Source organism: Nicotiana tomentosiformis, chromosome 9 (genome assembly GCF_000390325.3).
Source record: "Nicotiana tomentosiformis chromosome 9, ASM39032v3, whole genome shotgun sequence".
NCBI classification, from domain to species: Eukaryota; Viridiplantae; Streptophyta; class Magnoliopsida; order Solanales; family Solanaceae; genus Nicotiana; species Nicotiana tomentosiformis.
In genome coordinates, this window is record NC_090820.1 from 67,572,239 (window position 1) to 67,585,338 (window position 13,100).

A 13,100-nucleotide genomic window follows, 5' to 3' on the forward strand; every position below is an offset into this window, starting at 1 on the left:
TGAAATATTGTACTCAATTGAACCTGTGTGCCTAATTCTCGCTGCACTGCTCTCCAAAACATTGATGTAAACTGCGTGCCCCAATCTAAAATGATGGAGACTGGCACACTGTGTAGGCAAACAATCTCGCAGATATAAATCTCAGCCAACCACTCCAATGCGTAAGTAGTTCCGACTGGAATAAAATATGCGAACTTGATTAACCGATCCACAATTACCCAAACAGCATCAAACTTCCTCAAGGTCTGTGGGAGTCCAAGTACGAAGTCCATGGTAATACGCACCCATTTCCACTACGGAATTTCAAGTCTTTGCAGCTGTTACACCACATGTTTTTATACATAAAAGTACGTCGTAAGTCGGTTGATATAAGCTCAGAAGTAATGAAATCCCTCTACAAGGATAAGGAAGGTTTATCGAAGTCTTAAGTAAGTTAAGTTGAATGAGACTTGGAAGAAAACAAATGAGATAATGGATACATAAAATATGGCTGCTTGCTTATCGGGATACTTGTTTGAGCTACTTGCTTACCCGTCCTACTAGCTTGAGCTACTTAACACATGTCGTGACTATTAAATTAGGGTAAGATACGTGTCTACGTGAATAAGGTCAGCATGCAATACCTATTAATTAACCAAGCAGGTAACAAGTAGGTGTGTCACCTACTTGCTAAAAGGGAAGGCCCAAATTAGTCTACCTAAATGGACATGTATAGGTTAGCCAAGAGGGCCCTTTTAGGGGCTGAATTAAGTCACATATCCTCATAATATCCAAGTAATAGAAACATAAAGAGATCCACGAAATTCTCTCCCAAATTGACCTACTCCAAACTCTCAAGAAGTTGTTGATAATCTTCTTCTTCTTTCAATTCAAGTTAAAGGGTAATCTCCAATCTTGAAGGATCTAATGTGAAGCAAATTAATGGCCATCAAGGGAAATATACTACCATTGTTTCATCCCTAAAAGATCTGATTTAGGTAAGAAAATCCTCCCTCCTTCATGTATTTGAGTATATCTAAGTTCTAGCTAGGATGTTTGGTGAAGGACTTGTGAAGTAGGGGCTGAAAATTGAGTTGAAGTTGTTGTGGTGTTATGGAAAATTTGGAGTAGTTTCATATTATTATATGGATCTCACATAAGAGTATTGTCTTGGACATGTTGTGTTTAATCTTATTGGTGCCTTAACTAAGTTGTGGGAGTAAGAATTGATGAAGTAATAATCTGAAAATCAGTTTTCAGTTGTTGTAATTTGTTGACTGTTAGGAGTTCATTTTTATGTCGTGTTGTGGCTTAAAAAGAAGTATGTATAACCTGAGTATATTGTGGTTGCTATTATTGAAGTGTATTCAAGTTCTAGCTAAGTTATAGGGATGGAAAAGCGCAAAGTAGCACTTGGTTGTTGTATGAGATTGTGTGGACTGCTTTGATGATGTATTGCAATGGATATAAGGTTGGATATTGATGTAATATGTTTATTTATATTTTGTACATGTTGGTATTGTTTGTGGATTTGAGGAAAGTGAAAAGAATAAGGGGAGGTGCTGTCCAAAATTTAATAGATGAGCTAGTCGCTCATTTGTGTTGAGTTCTAGCTTCTGTAAGATTAACAGTGGTCCCTTATTGTTTGTTGTAGATTGAAGTACTAACGGGCTGAACCGACGTCGTGTGGTTAGGTAAACGACAAAGGTATGTTAAGGCTATCCCTTCTTTACTTTTGGCATGATCCATATGATACAAACGAAACGAGAAAACACACAACTTTCATAAATGGCTCTATTCATAGAAGTACTAGGAGTGCCTATGTTCTTGACTCCCCATGTGTCCTATTATTATATCATCTGTTCAGGGGTCATAGAAAAATACGTAAGTTGATAAAGTTCATGTGAGAGATATTATTGACTTACTTCATTATGCATTGCATTCATTTATACATGTACATTGACCCATGACCAGATGGCATTATATATTTGTATTTTATATGTATATAGGATATGTGGAAAGGTTATGGCGTAATATACACACCACCACCTGATCAGCTGGTATACATCGATGATTTCTCCCACAGAGGCCGAGATGATATGATGGGATGCCTTCAGAGGCTTGATGATGTTATGTACTCATATACCTATGCATGGTATGACATTATAAATGTTTCACGATTCACAGAGATATTCATACTTACATGTTGAGTTCTTTACACCATATTTCTTTCATGCCTTACATAATCGATACTTTATTTGTACCGATGTCCATTTTGCATGGGGATGCTACGTTTCATGCCCGTAGGTCCTGATAGACATGTTGATAGTCCTCCTAGTAGGCTATCAGCTCAGTGGAAGGTGTTGGTGCACTCCACTTTCTTGAGAGTTGCCTATTTGGTCAGTATGATTTGGACATGTATTGATTGGTATGGCGGGGACTTGTCCCGACCTTTATGACGTTTATGTACTCTTAGAGGCTTGTAGACATATGTCATGTATATGGATACTAGTATGGCTTTATCGGCCTATGTTTTGAGTGTACAGATGATCATGTCGGCCTTATAAGCCTGTATGTCATGTGTATAAATTCCTATATTATGTTGGATCGTCCTATATCTAATATTCCCTTATGTTTTATTCCAGTTATTTCATGATGTTCCTTCTTGCCCATTTACCTATAATGGTGTGATAAGAAAGATATGTTATGTTGGTACTCGGTTGAGTAAGGCACCGGGTTCCCATCACGACCCTCCGTTTTGGGTCGTGACAAAAATGGTATCGGAGCAGTTCTATCCTAGGGAGTCTACAAGTCGTGTCTAGTAGAGTCTTGTTTATGGGTGCGTTGTGCACCACACTTATAAGCAGGAGGCTACAGAGCATTTGGGATTGTCACTCTTTCTTCTTACTCTAGATCATGTGGTAGAGCTCAATTGTAAGAATTCAAACTCCTAAATTCTATTTTATTTGTAATACAACGATACATACATCTAGAAAGACAGCTGGTAAGAGATTGACTGTGGCTGTGGAAGAGTTGAGTCAGAGGAACTCGATTTTTCATCAAGCTTATGATGAGTAAATGTGAGGTCTTCAGTAGATCATGTATGTACTAAGATATGTAAGCTTCTTGATAAGGAGCCCTAAGGCATGAATATCTATCCACCCATATGGTTTAAAGCAACAAGAAAATTAGAAGGTAGATACAAGTTTCAACAAGTAAAAGAAGCAAGGTGAAGAAGGGTACGAGGTACCCAATTGGTGAAGATTATCAGTATTTACAATTCAGGCAGAGAAATATAAGCATTTTGAGTTACCTTCAATTGTAACAGAGGTATGTACAATTGGAACACCCATCTCAGTTATTCTCCATGGGAGCTAACAGATATAATTTAAGAGAAGGATGGGATATCAGGATCTAGCTGGGATTAGAATAACCCAAAATGGTGGATGGATTGTTAGCGTTAGCAGACATTTCCAAAGGATTTTATAATAGTCGACATCGTGAGAATTTCAGATATAGAGTTCTGGAAATAATAGAATGGATAACAAAAGAATAACCTTTAAAGTTCATTCAAGAAGACGCTTCCATAAAGCAAGCATTGTGAGCAGAGTTAAGCTTAAGGGACTAAGTGTGCCGGCAACTTACACTAGGTGTCACCCTCATGAGTAAGAAATTTAGTTATCCTTGGTATAGAAGGATTACTACAAGGCGAGTAAGAGTCAGTGAATATGTGAAAAGACACCAAAGATGAAGAGAGGGGGAAAGATGGTGTGATATGGTATTAAGTAGGAGTTATATAATTCAGGGAACTATGGAATAGTAAAGGAAGAATGCGATAAAAATGATAAAGGTATGAGATTGCACTTATTCAAATCCCACATATAGGTTATGACTCCAGAATATTACGCAAGCACGACGGCAGGGAGGGCCAGTAAAGGTTCCCGACCAGGATGTTATTGATAAATAAGTATGAATGAATACTTTATACAAAAGGAGCTAGTGCGAGAGGTAAGTTAAGACAAAGGAAATATCCCAAGAGAGATTATGCGGAATATAGATATGAGAATGGACCAATGAGTAGTTAGTAGTTGATTTAGGAAGAGCCTATTTATGGCTAGACAAGAGGATATAGACAAATCAGTAGATCGCGCAAGATAAACATAGTGAAACCCAGTATGGTGAATTCAGTCCCGCAGTTATGACATTGTAATCCTTGAGAAATATTCATATAGGAGTTGGGATAGTTAAAGGTAACATATTGATGTTACGGAAATAAAAGAGAGTGCCACTGGGAAGACAGTCAAAATATCAGTTCAGAAGCAACCCTACAAGCACAAAGGCATGGAGGTAAGTAACTAAGGATAATTATAGGCGAGGAAGAACATCAAAAATAATTTTGTCGAGTATACGATGTAATAAGCTCACAACTTTACAAAGAGTCAGAGGGTCCTCCCTAAGTACTACAATGAAAGAATAGCTGAGGAAATAAGGAAGAAGGCTTCAACCTAAGCATAGTAACTTGAAGAAGAAATGGTCATGTAAAATAGTCTCACTACAACATTGTATGCACTCCATAAGAAAGTGGCACCTACCGTGGCTAATGAATGGGAAGTGAAAAACAAATCCAAAGACATGTGAGATCATATGAGTTATAGAGAATTCTAGTATTTGCGGGCACTAAGATAAGCCAATTATTAATACAGCAGGTAGTAGAATGACCAGGAAAAAGTAATTGCTTACGTTTAAAGAAAGATGAGAAGGAACGAAAGGAATTATTTTATCAATGACTCAGAGTTAGTTACATTATAAACGCATTTAAGATTTTGGAGTATTATCCATGCAGCATATAAGTTGACATTCATACAGTTGTAGAAGACTCCCATATAAGTTAAAAGAAAGAATTGAACCCGGGTCATAGACAAAGGATTGAATTGTTAGAAGAGTATATCATAGATATTTCATAGCGTCCATGAAAGGCTAAAGTAATAACTAATATACTGAGCCACAGATCGGAAGATAGCTTAAGCCTACATAAAGGCTGAAAGAGAAGAGGAAACTAAAGAGTTACATCAGCTAAGTAAATCAGGAGTCTGCTTATTGGACCTAGGTAATTATAGAAATCATGATTGAAACCATTGTAGAATCACTCTTAATATCATAGGTATAAGAGAGATCGTACATCATCCATATTCTATAACGGCTATATGATAAAGCAGTTAGAAGAGTACCAGCCTCATAGGAAGTCAGTATGAAGCTTTCATCGAATTGTGTATTCACCAGAGGTGCAAGTGTTATAGTAGAGCTTCAAGTTGTGGATGTGAATTATACCTATGTGGAAGGGAGGTTATGAAAGAGATGGAAGATACGATGCGAGATTTTAAGGTATGTAAGGTAAAGGTAAAGGAGGTACAAGATACTCACATGCAGAAGGTTGTGAATAGTCCGTACTTCAGATAGAGGGCTAGAAGCACTGAGATTCATTATCAAGAAATGATAGCAGTGTCGTCAGTGACATATCTACCAGCCTATGGTTTCCAGGTACCGAGAGGTTTAGTTAAGAGAGTAAATAAGAGTTAGATACAATGTGATATCTCGCTTGAGGTTACAGAATAACATAAGGAAATCTATGGTGCAAGCAAGTTAGAGGAGGTTGCGAGTAGAATAAATAGAGAGGTGTAGGTCACAAGCTAAAGTATGGTAGAGAGACAAGGTTTTAGTAAGACGGGAGTAAGGATAAGAAAAGTCGAGTGAGAATAGGTAAGTTCTCGGGATTAAGCCCATCAAAACAAGAGAGCTGATGGTTTCCGTAAGTTATAGAAAGCTCAGTATAGCATGAGTGAACTCAGAGGAGTCTAAGTCTAGGAGCATTTAGAAGAGATGGAATGCTGCCTTGGTAATAAAATAAGGGTGTAATTGTGAAAGAAAGGTGGATGACATTTAGACATTTGATTGAGTAATGATCTAAAAAAAAGGGATTTCATGAATTGCATGCGATTAAAATACCCCCATAAGATGAGTCACAATGGTATGCTATGAAATACATTTATTGAAGTTGATCAGGAAAATCACTTCAAATGTCTCGATACGACGTGAGCCCTAGTGACAATGTATTACGTAACAGGTTTCAAGTTATTATTGGTGGATTATAGATCAACATTAAGGTGAATCAACAATGGATGGAAAAAAGTTTTGAATCTAGGAAATAGAATATAGCAATCATCGTAAGTTCGATAAAGTACCAAACCAAGAACGTCACTACACCTCGCAAAATGAGGCCTAGAGATTAGCTAAAAGCTGGAGGAAAAGGAGAGAAGAGTCGTGTAAGCACGCGTACAAGGACATATTCGCACAGGCTGCATGACAGAAGGTAGCAACATTTATGAGATTGGAAGAATTCCGACCACAAGTCATGGTGTGAGAAAGAGACCTAAAGAGGGGAATGCCCTTACCTTTGGATTTATTCACAGAACAGTTGCCTTGATGGCAAGGATAGTAAGTATTTGGGGATTATGAGCTGATAAGCGCATCAGCCAACATTCGAGGATGAATGTTCCAAAGGGGGGATTGATGTTACACCCCATGTTTTTGTACATAAAAGTACGTTGTAAGTCGATTGATGTAAGCTCAGAAGGAATAAAATCCCTCTACAAGGATAAGGAAGGTTTATCGAAGTCTTAAGTAAGTTAAGTTGAATGAGACTTGGAAAAAACAAATGAGATAATCGATACATAAAATATGGCTGCTTTCTTATCGGGATACTTGTTTGAGCTACTTGCTTACCCGTCCTACTAACTTGAGCTACTTAACACATGTCGTGGCTATTAAATGAGGGTAAGATACGTGTCTAAGTGAATAAGGGTAGCATGTGATAGCATCCTAGGAAGCTCAACTCTATTCAAGGACAAGGATGAAGCTTTGGAATCTCAAAGATGGCCTTTAACATGATATCAAGCTAAAGAGTTGCAAAACAAGACCATTAGACTTCAAGTGCAAATAAAGAAGCTTTTAATTGTGGGGGACGAGCTCAAGCCCAATGGTACAAGTTTTACAATTATTTGGTGGCCCAAATTGAAGTCCAAGAGGAGGAATATTGGGTCCCGAACTCGCCCTTGAAATCTAGCAAAAGGTCACCCAGAAGAGCCCAAATGAGCTTAAAAGAGGTCCAAAAGGGGGTGTTTGGAAAGGATCCCAATTGGAGTCCAAACCTATGGCACAAACTAGTAGTTTTAAGGTCCAAATCTGCCCCAAAGGGATTTAGCCGCCCCTACCTAATTTTGTGACTTTTCTTATTTCTTAGCAACCACCCTACCTAATTTTGATGACTTTGTTACCCCTTAGCAGCCCCCTGCCTAATTTTGATGACTTTTGTTACCCCTTAGCAACCCCTACCTAATTTTAAGGACTTTTACTCCTATAAATAAGGAGTTCTTCTCATTCATTAGACACTTCATTATTGATTAAGTATATCATACTTTGAGAGTTCTTTTGAACCTTTGTTACTTGTTCTTTGAGATTTATCTTCCAACCTTTACTAGTTCATTGTTCAAGGTGGTAAGATTACTTCTCTATTTTGATATCTTTGATTCCTTTGTGGTATTCCTAGAAGGCGGTTAATACTAGTTATTAATTGTTATCTTAAGTTACTCGTAAAGCGGTCAAGATCCGAATCTATTGTTTTGATTTGCTTTTAAGTAAATGCATTTGATTTATTCAATAAATCAAGACGTTGTTGCTTTGATCTTGTCAAGGCTATAGAACTTGCATTCTTGGAAGTTCTTGGAATTTTTTCCTTGAATTTTCCCATATCCTTTATTTTCTGCCCTTTAGTTCTAGTTGTTCAATTCCTTATTGTTATTGCTTCCGTATTTTCTTTTCAAATTCTTACTCTAGTTTGAATTCCTGACCTAGTCATTATCAGCATGTGACACCTATTAATTAACCAAGCAGGTGACAAGTAGGTGTGTCACCCACTTGCTAAAAGGGAAGGACCAAATTAGTCCACCTAAATGGACATGTGTAGGTTAGCTAAGAGGGCCCTTTTAGGGGCTGAATCAAGTCACATATCCTCATAATATCCAAGTAGTAGAAACATAAAGATAGCCACGAAATTCTCTCCCAAATTGACCTACTCCAAACTCTCAAGAAGTTGTTGATAATCTTCTTCTTCTTTCAATTCAAGTTAAAGGGTAATCTCCAATCTTGAAGGATCTGATGTGAAGCAAGCTAATGGCCATCAAGGGAAATATACTACCATTGTTTCATCCCTACAAGATCTGATATAGGTAAGAAAATCCTCTCCTTCATATATTTGAGTTTATCTAAGTTCTAGCTAGGATGTTTGGTGAAGGACTAGTGAAGTTGGGGCTGGAAATTGAGTTGAAGTTATTGTGGTGTTATGGACTATTTGGATTAGTTTCATATTATTATATGGATATCACATAAGAGTATTGTCTTGGACATGTTGTGTTTAATCTTATTGGTGCCTTAACTAAGTTGTGGGAGTAAGAATTGATGAAGTAATAATCTGAAAATTAGTTTTCAGTTGTTGTAATTTGTCGACTGTTAGGAGTTCGTTTTTATGTCGTATTGTGGCTTAAAAATCAGTATGTATAACCTGAGTATATTGTGGTTGTAATTATTGAAGTGTACTCAAGTTCTAGCTAAGTTATAGGGATGGAAAAGCGCAAAGTAGCACTTGGTTGTTGTATGAGATTCTGTAGACTGTTTTGGTGATGTATTGTGATAGATATAAGGTTGGATATTGATGTAATATATTTGTTGATATTTTGGACATGTTGGTCTTGTTTGTGGATTTGAGGAAAGTGAAAAGAATAAGGAGAGGTGTTGTCCAAAATTTTGTAGATGAGCTAGTCGCTCCTTTGTGTTGAGTTCTAGCTTCCGTAAGCTTAACAATGGTCCCTTATTGTTTGTTGTAGATTGAAGTACCAAAGGGCTGAACCGACGTCGTGTGGTTAGGTTAACGACAAAGGTATGTTAAGGCTATCCCTTCTTTACTTTTGGCATGATCCATATGATACAAACGAAATGCGCAAACACACAACTTTCATAAATGGCTCTATTCATAGAAGTACTAGGAGTGCCTATGTTCTTGATTCCCCATGTGTCCTATTATTATATCATATGTTCACGGGTCTTAGAAAATACGTAAGTTGATAAAGTTTATCTCAGAGATCTTATTGACTTACTTCATTATGCATTGCATTCATTTATACATGTACAAAGACCCATGACCAGAAGGCGTTATATACGCATATATTTTATGTATATGGGATATGGGGAAAGGTTACGACATTATATACGCACCACCACCTGATCAGCTGGTATACATTGATGATTTCGCCCACAGAGGCCGGGATAATATGATGGGATGCCCTCAGAGGCTTGATGATATTATGTACTCATATACCTATGCATGGTATGACATTTATATGCATATGCATGACATTATAAATGTTTCACGATTCACAGAGATATTTATACTTACATGTTGAGTTCTTTACACCATGTTTATTTCATGCCTTACATACTCGGTACTTTATTTGTACTGACATCCATTTTTCCTGGGGACGTTGTGTTTCATGCCCACAGGTCCCGATATATAGGTTGACAGTCCTTCTAGTAGGCTATCAGCTCAGCGGAAGGTGTTGGTGCACTCCACTTGCTCCAGAGTTGCCTATTTGGTCAGTATGATTTGGACATGTATTGATTAGTATGCTGGGGACCTGTCCCAACCTTTATGATGTTTATGTACTCTTAGAGGCTTGTATACATATTTCATATATATGGATACTTGTATAGCTTTATCAGCCTATGGTTTGAGTGTACAAATGGTCATGTCGACCTTATAGGCCCGTATGTCACGTGTATAAATTTCTATATCATGTTGGGTAGTCATATGTCTAGTATTCCCTTATGTTTTATTCCAGTTATTTCATGATGGCCCTTCTGGCCCATTTACCTATGATGGTGTGATAAGAAAGATATGTTACGTTGGTACTCGGTTGAGTAAGGCACCGGGTGCCCGTCACGGCCCTCTGATTTGGGTCATGACAGCAGCAATCCGCCCGGTCTCTGATGTTCGTACTTTACCTGCTGACAAATTAAACATCAAGCTACAAACCCCACTATATCATTCTTCATTCTTCTCCACCAATAGTGTTATCTCATGTCCTGATACATCTTTGTGGCACCCGGATGAATGGAATACCGCGAACTGTGGGCTTCTTCAAGAATCAATTCATGCAGCCCATCTACATTTGGCACATAAATCCGACCCTTCATTCTCAACACCCTATCATCTATAATAGTAACATCTTTGGTATCGCCATACTGAACTGTGTCCTTCAGGACAAGCAAATAGTGATCATCATACTGGCACTCTCTAATGCGGTCATATAAGGAAGATCGAGAAACCACACAAGCTAGAACTTGACTAGGCTCTGAAACATCTAATCTCATGAACTAGTTAGCCAAGGCCTAAATATCAACTGCAAGAGGCCTCTCACTAATAGGAATAAATGCAAGGCTACCCATACTCACCGCCTTTCTACTCAAGGCATCGGCCACCACATTAGCCTTCCCTGGATGATACAGAATAATAATATCATAGTCCTTTAGCAGCTCCAACCATCTCCGCTACCTCAAATTTAGATCCTTCTATTTGAATAAGTGTTGAAGACTCTGATGATCTGTAAATGCCTCACAAGACACACCATAGATATAATGCCACCAAATCTTCAATGCATGAATGATGGATGCCAATTCTAAATCGTGAGCAGGGTAGTTCTTTTCATGTGGCTTCAACTGGCATGAAGCATAAGCAATAACTCTACCCTCCTACATTAAAACACACCCAATACCGATCCCAGATCCATCGCAATACACTTTATAAGAGCCTATATCTGAAGGCAAAACTAGAACTGGAGCTGTGGTCAAGGAAATCTTGAGCTTCTGAAAGCTCTCCTCAGACTCATCCGACCACCTGAATGGAGCACCCTTCTGGGTCAATTTGGCCAAGGGTGATTCAATAGATGAGAAGCCCTCCACAAAGAGGCGATAATAACTGGCCAAGCTAAGAAACCTCTGAATCTCAGTAGCTAAAGATGGTCTGGCCAACTCTGAGCCACCTCTATCTTCTTCAGATAATTCCCTCACCGGACACTATGTGTCCCAAGAATGCCACCGAACTAAGCCAGAACTCACACTTAGAGAATTTGGCATAAAGTTTCTCCTCACTCAGCCTCTGTAATATAATACTCAAGTGTTGTGCACATTCCTCCTGGCTACGTGAGTACACCAGGATATCATCAATAAATACTACAAGAAATAAATCAAGATACGGTTGAAATACACCATTCATCAAGTGCATAAATGTTGTTGGGGCATTGGTCAACCCAAAAGACATCACGAGAAATTCATAGTGACAATAACGGGTCCTAAATGTCGTCTTTAGAATATCCGAATCCCGAATCTTCAACTGATGATACCCAAACCTCAAATCAATCTTAGAGAACACCCTCGCTCCCTGAAGCTGGTCAAATAAATTGTCAATACATGGAAAAAGGTACTTGTTCTTGATTATAACTTTGTTCAACTACCTTTAGTCGATACACATACGCATGGTACCATCTTTCTTTTTCACAAATAGAACAGGTGCACCCCAAGGTGACACACTACGCCTAATAAACCCCTTATCAAGAAGTTCCTAAAGTTTCTCTTTCAATTCTTTCAATTTAGCTGGTGCCATACGATACGAAGGAATAGAAATGGGCTGAGTGTCCGGCACCAAGTCAATACCGAAATCAATATTCCTGCCGGGTGGCGTACCCGGTAGGTCTACAAGAAATACATCCGAAAAGTCTCGCATTATCGGTATAGAATCAATAGTAGTAGTGTCTGCATCAACATCTCTCACAAAGGACAAATATGACAAACACCCCTTTTCCAACCATCCGTTGGGCCTTCAAGTAAGAAATTACCCTGCTGGGAACATAATCTAGAGAACCTCTCCACTCGACCTTCAGCAATCACGGTATCGCCAACGTCATGGTTTTTCCGTGATAGTCCAGAATAGCATGACATGGAGACAACCAATCCTTACCCAAGATTACATCAAAATTAACCATACTGAGTAATAAAAGATCAACTCTAGTCTCCAATCCCCCAAACGTTACCACACATGACCGATACACACGATTCACAAAAATAGTATCGCCAATCTGCGCAGATATATGAACAGATGAAACTAAGGACTCATGGGGCATATCCAAATAACGAGCAAATTATGATGATACAAATGAATATGTGGAACCAGGGTCAAAAAATATAAAAGCTTCCCTGTGGCATACTGAGACAATACCTGTGATTACTGCATCTGAAGCAACGGTATCTGGCCTAGCAGTAATAGCATAGAATCGGGCCTGACCGCCACCTGATCGGCCTCCCCCTCTTGGGCGACCTCTAGCTGCTTGTGCCCCACCCCGTGCTAGCTGGGCGGGTAGTAAATTAACCGGTGCGGCAGCCACAACCTGACTCCTCTATTGAGTTCTACCTCCCGAAAGGCGGGGACAATTTCTCTTCATGTGACCCAAGTCTCCACACTCAAAACAACTCTTCTCGAATAATGGCGGAAAGTACTGAGGTGGACCTCGAGAACCAGAATAACTATCAGAAGAACCTGGTACAGATGCACCCTGAACTGATGGTGCACGAGATGAACTTTGAGCTGGAAGTGCACTAAGTGAAGACTGACTCGATCGAGCATTATATGAACCAAGGCTAGCTGATGCGCCACGACGAGCTGGACGAGACATATGAGTGGGCCTATAAGGTCGACCCCTGCTGTGATAGGACTGTCCCCCAGAAGGAACACCACTGGAATTACCCGGACCACGAGACATCTTGGCCTCCCTCTCCTCACGCTCCTGAGTACGGACCATTTTTAGTCGTCGAGCACTGTCAACCACCTCGTCGAATTTTACACTTGCTATATTTCCTACAGTCATAACAAAATGTAACTGATGGTTTAGGCCATTAATGAACCTTCTAATCTTCTCCCTCTCAGTGGGAACTGCATGACGAGCCAATTCCAAAAACTGCAT

General features: G+C 39.1%; 1 protein-coding gene and 1 long non-coding RNA gene across 2 annotated transcripts; one reads left to right on the forward strand and one right to left on the reverse strand.

The window, feature by feature from the left end:
- Positions 1–786: 786 nt before the first annotated feature.
- On the forward strand, positions 787–9,855 carry LOC117273225 (uncharacterized). The gene is made up of 3 exons (XR_011411242.1): positions 787–977; positions 1,634–1,686; positions 9,589–9,855. It is a non-coding gene; the product is annotated as an uncharacterized lncRNA (long non-coding RNA).
- A 2,681-nt stretch (positions 9,856–12,536) lies between these two features.
- LOC138898922 (uncharacterized) lies at positions 12,537–13,100 on the reverse strand. The gene has a single exon (XM_070185031.1). The coding sequence runs from the start codon at positions 13,098–13,100 to the stop codon at positions 12,537–12,539; it is 564 nt and encodes a 187-aa protein (XP_070041132.1).

Coding starts and splice junctions, on each gene's coding strand:
- LOC138898922 (XM_070185031.1), bottom strand. CDS start 13,100: ATGCAGTTTTTGGAATTGGCTCGTCATGCAGTTCCCACTGAGAGGGAG.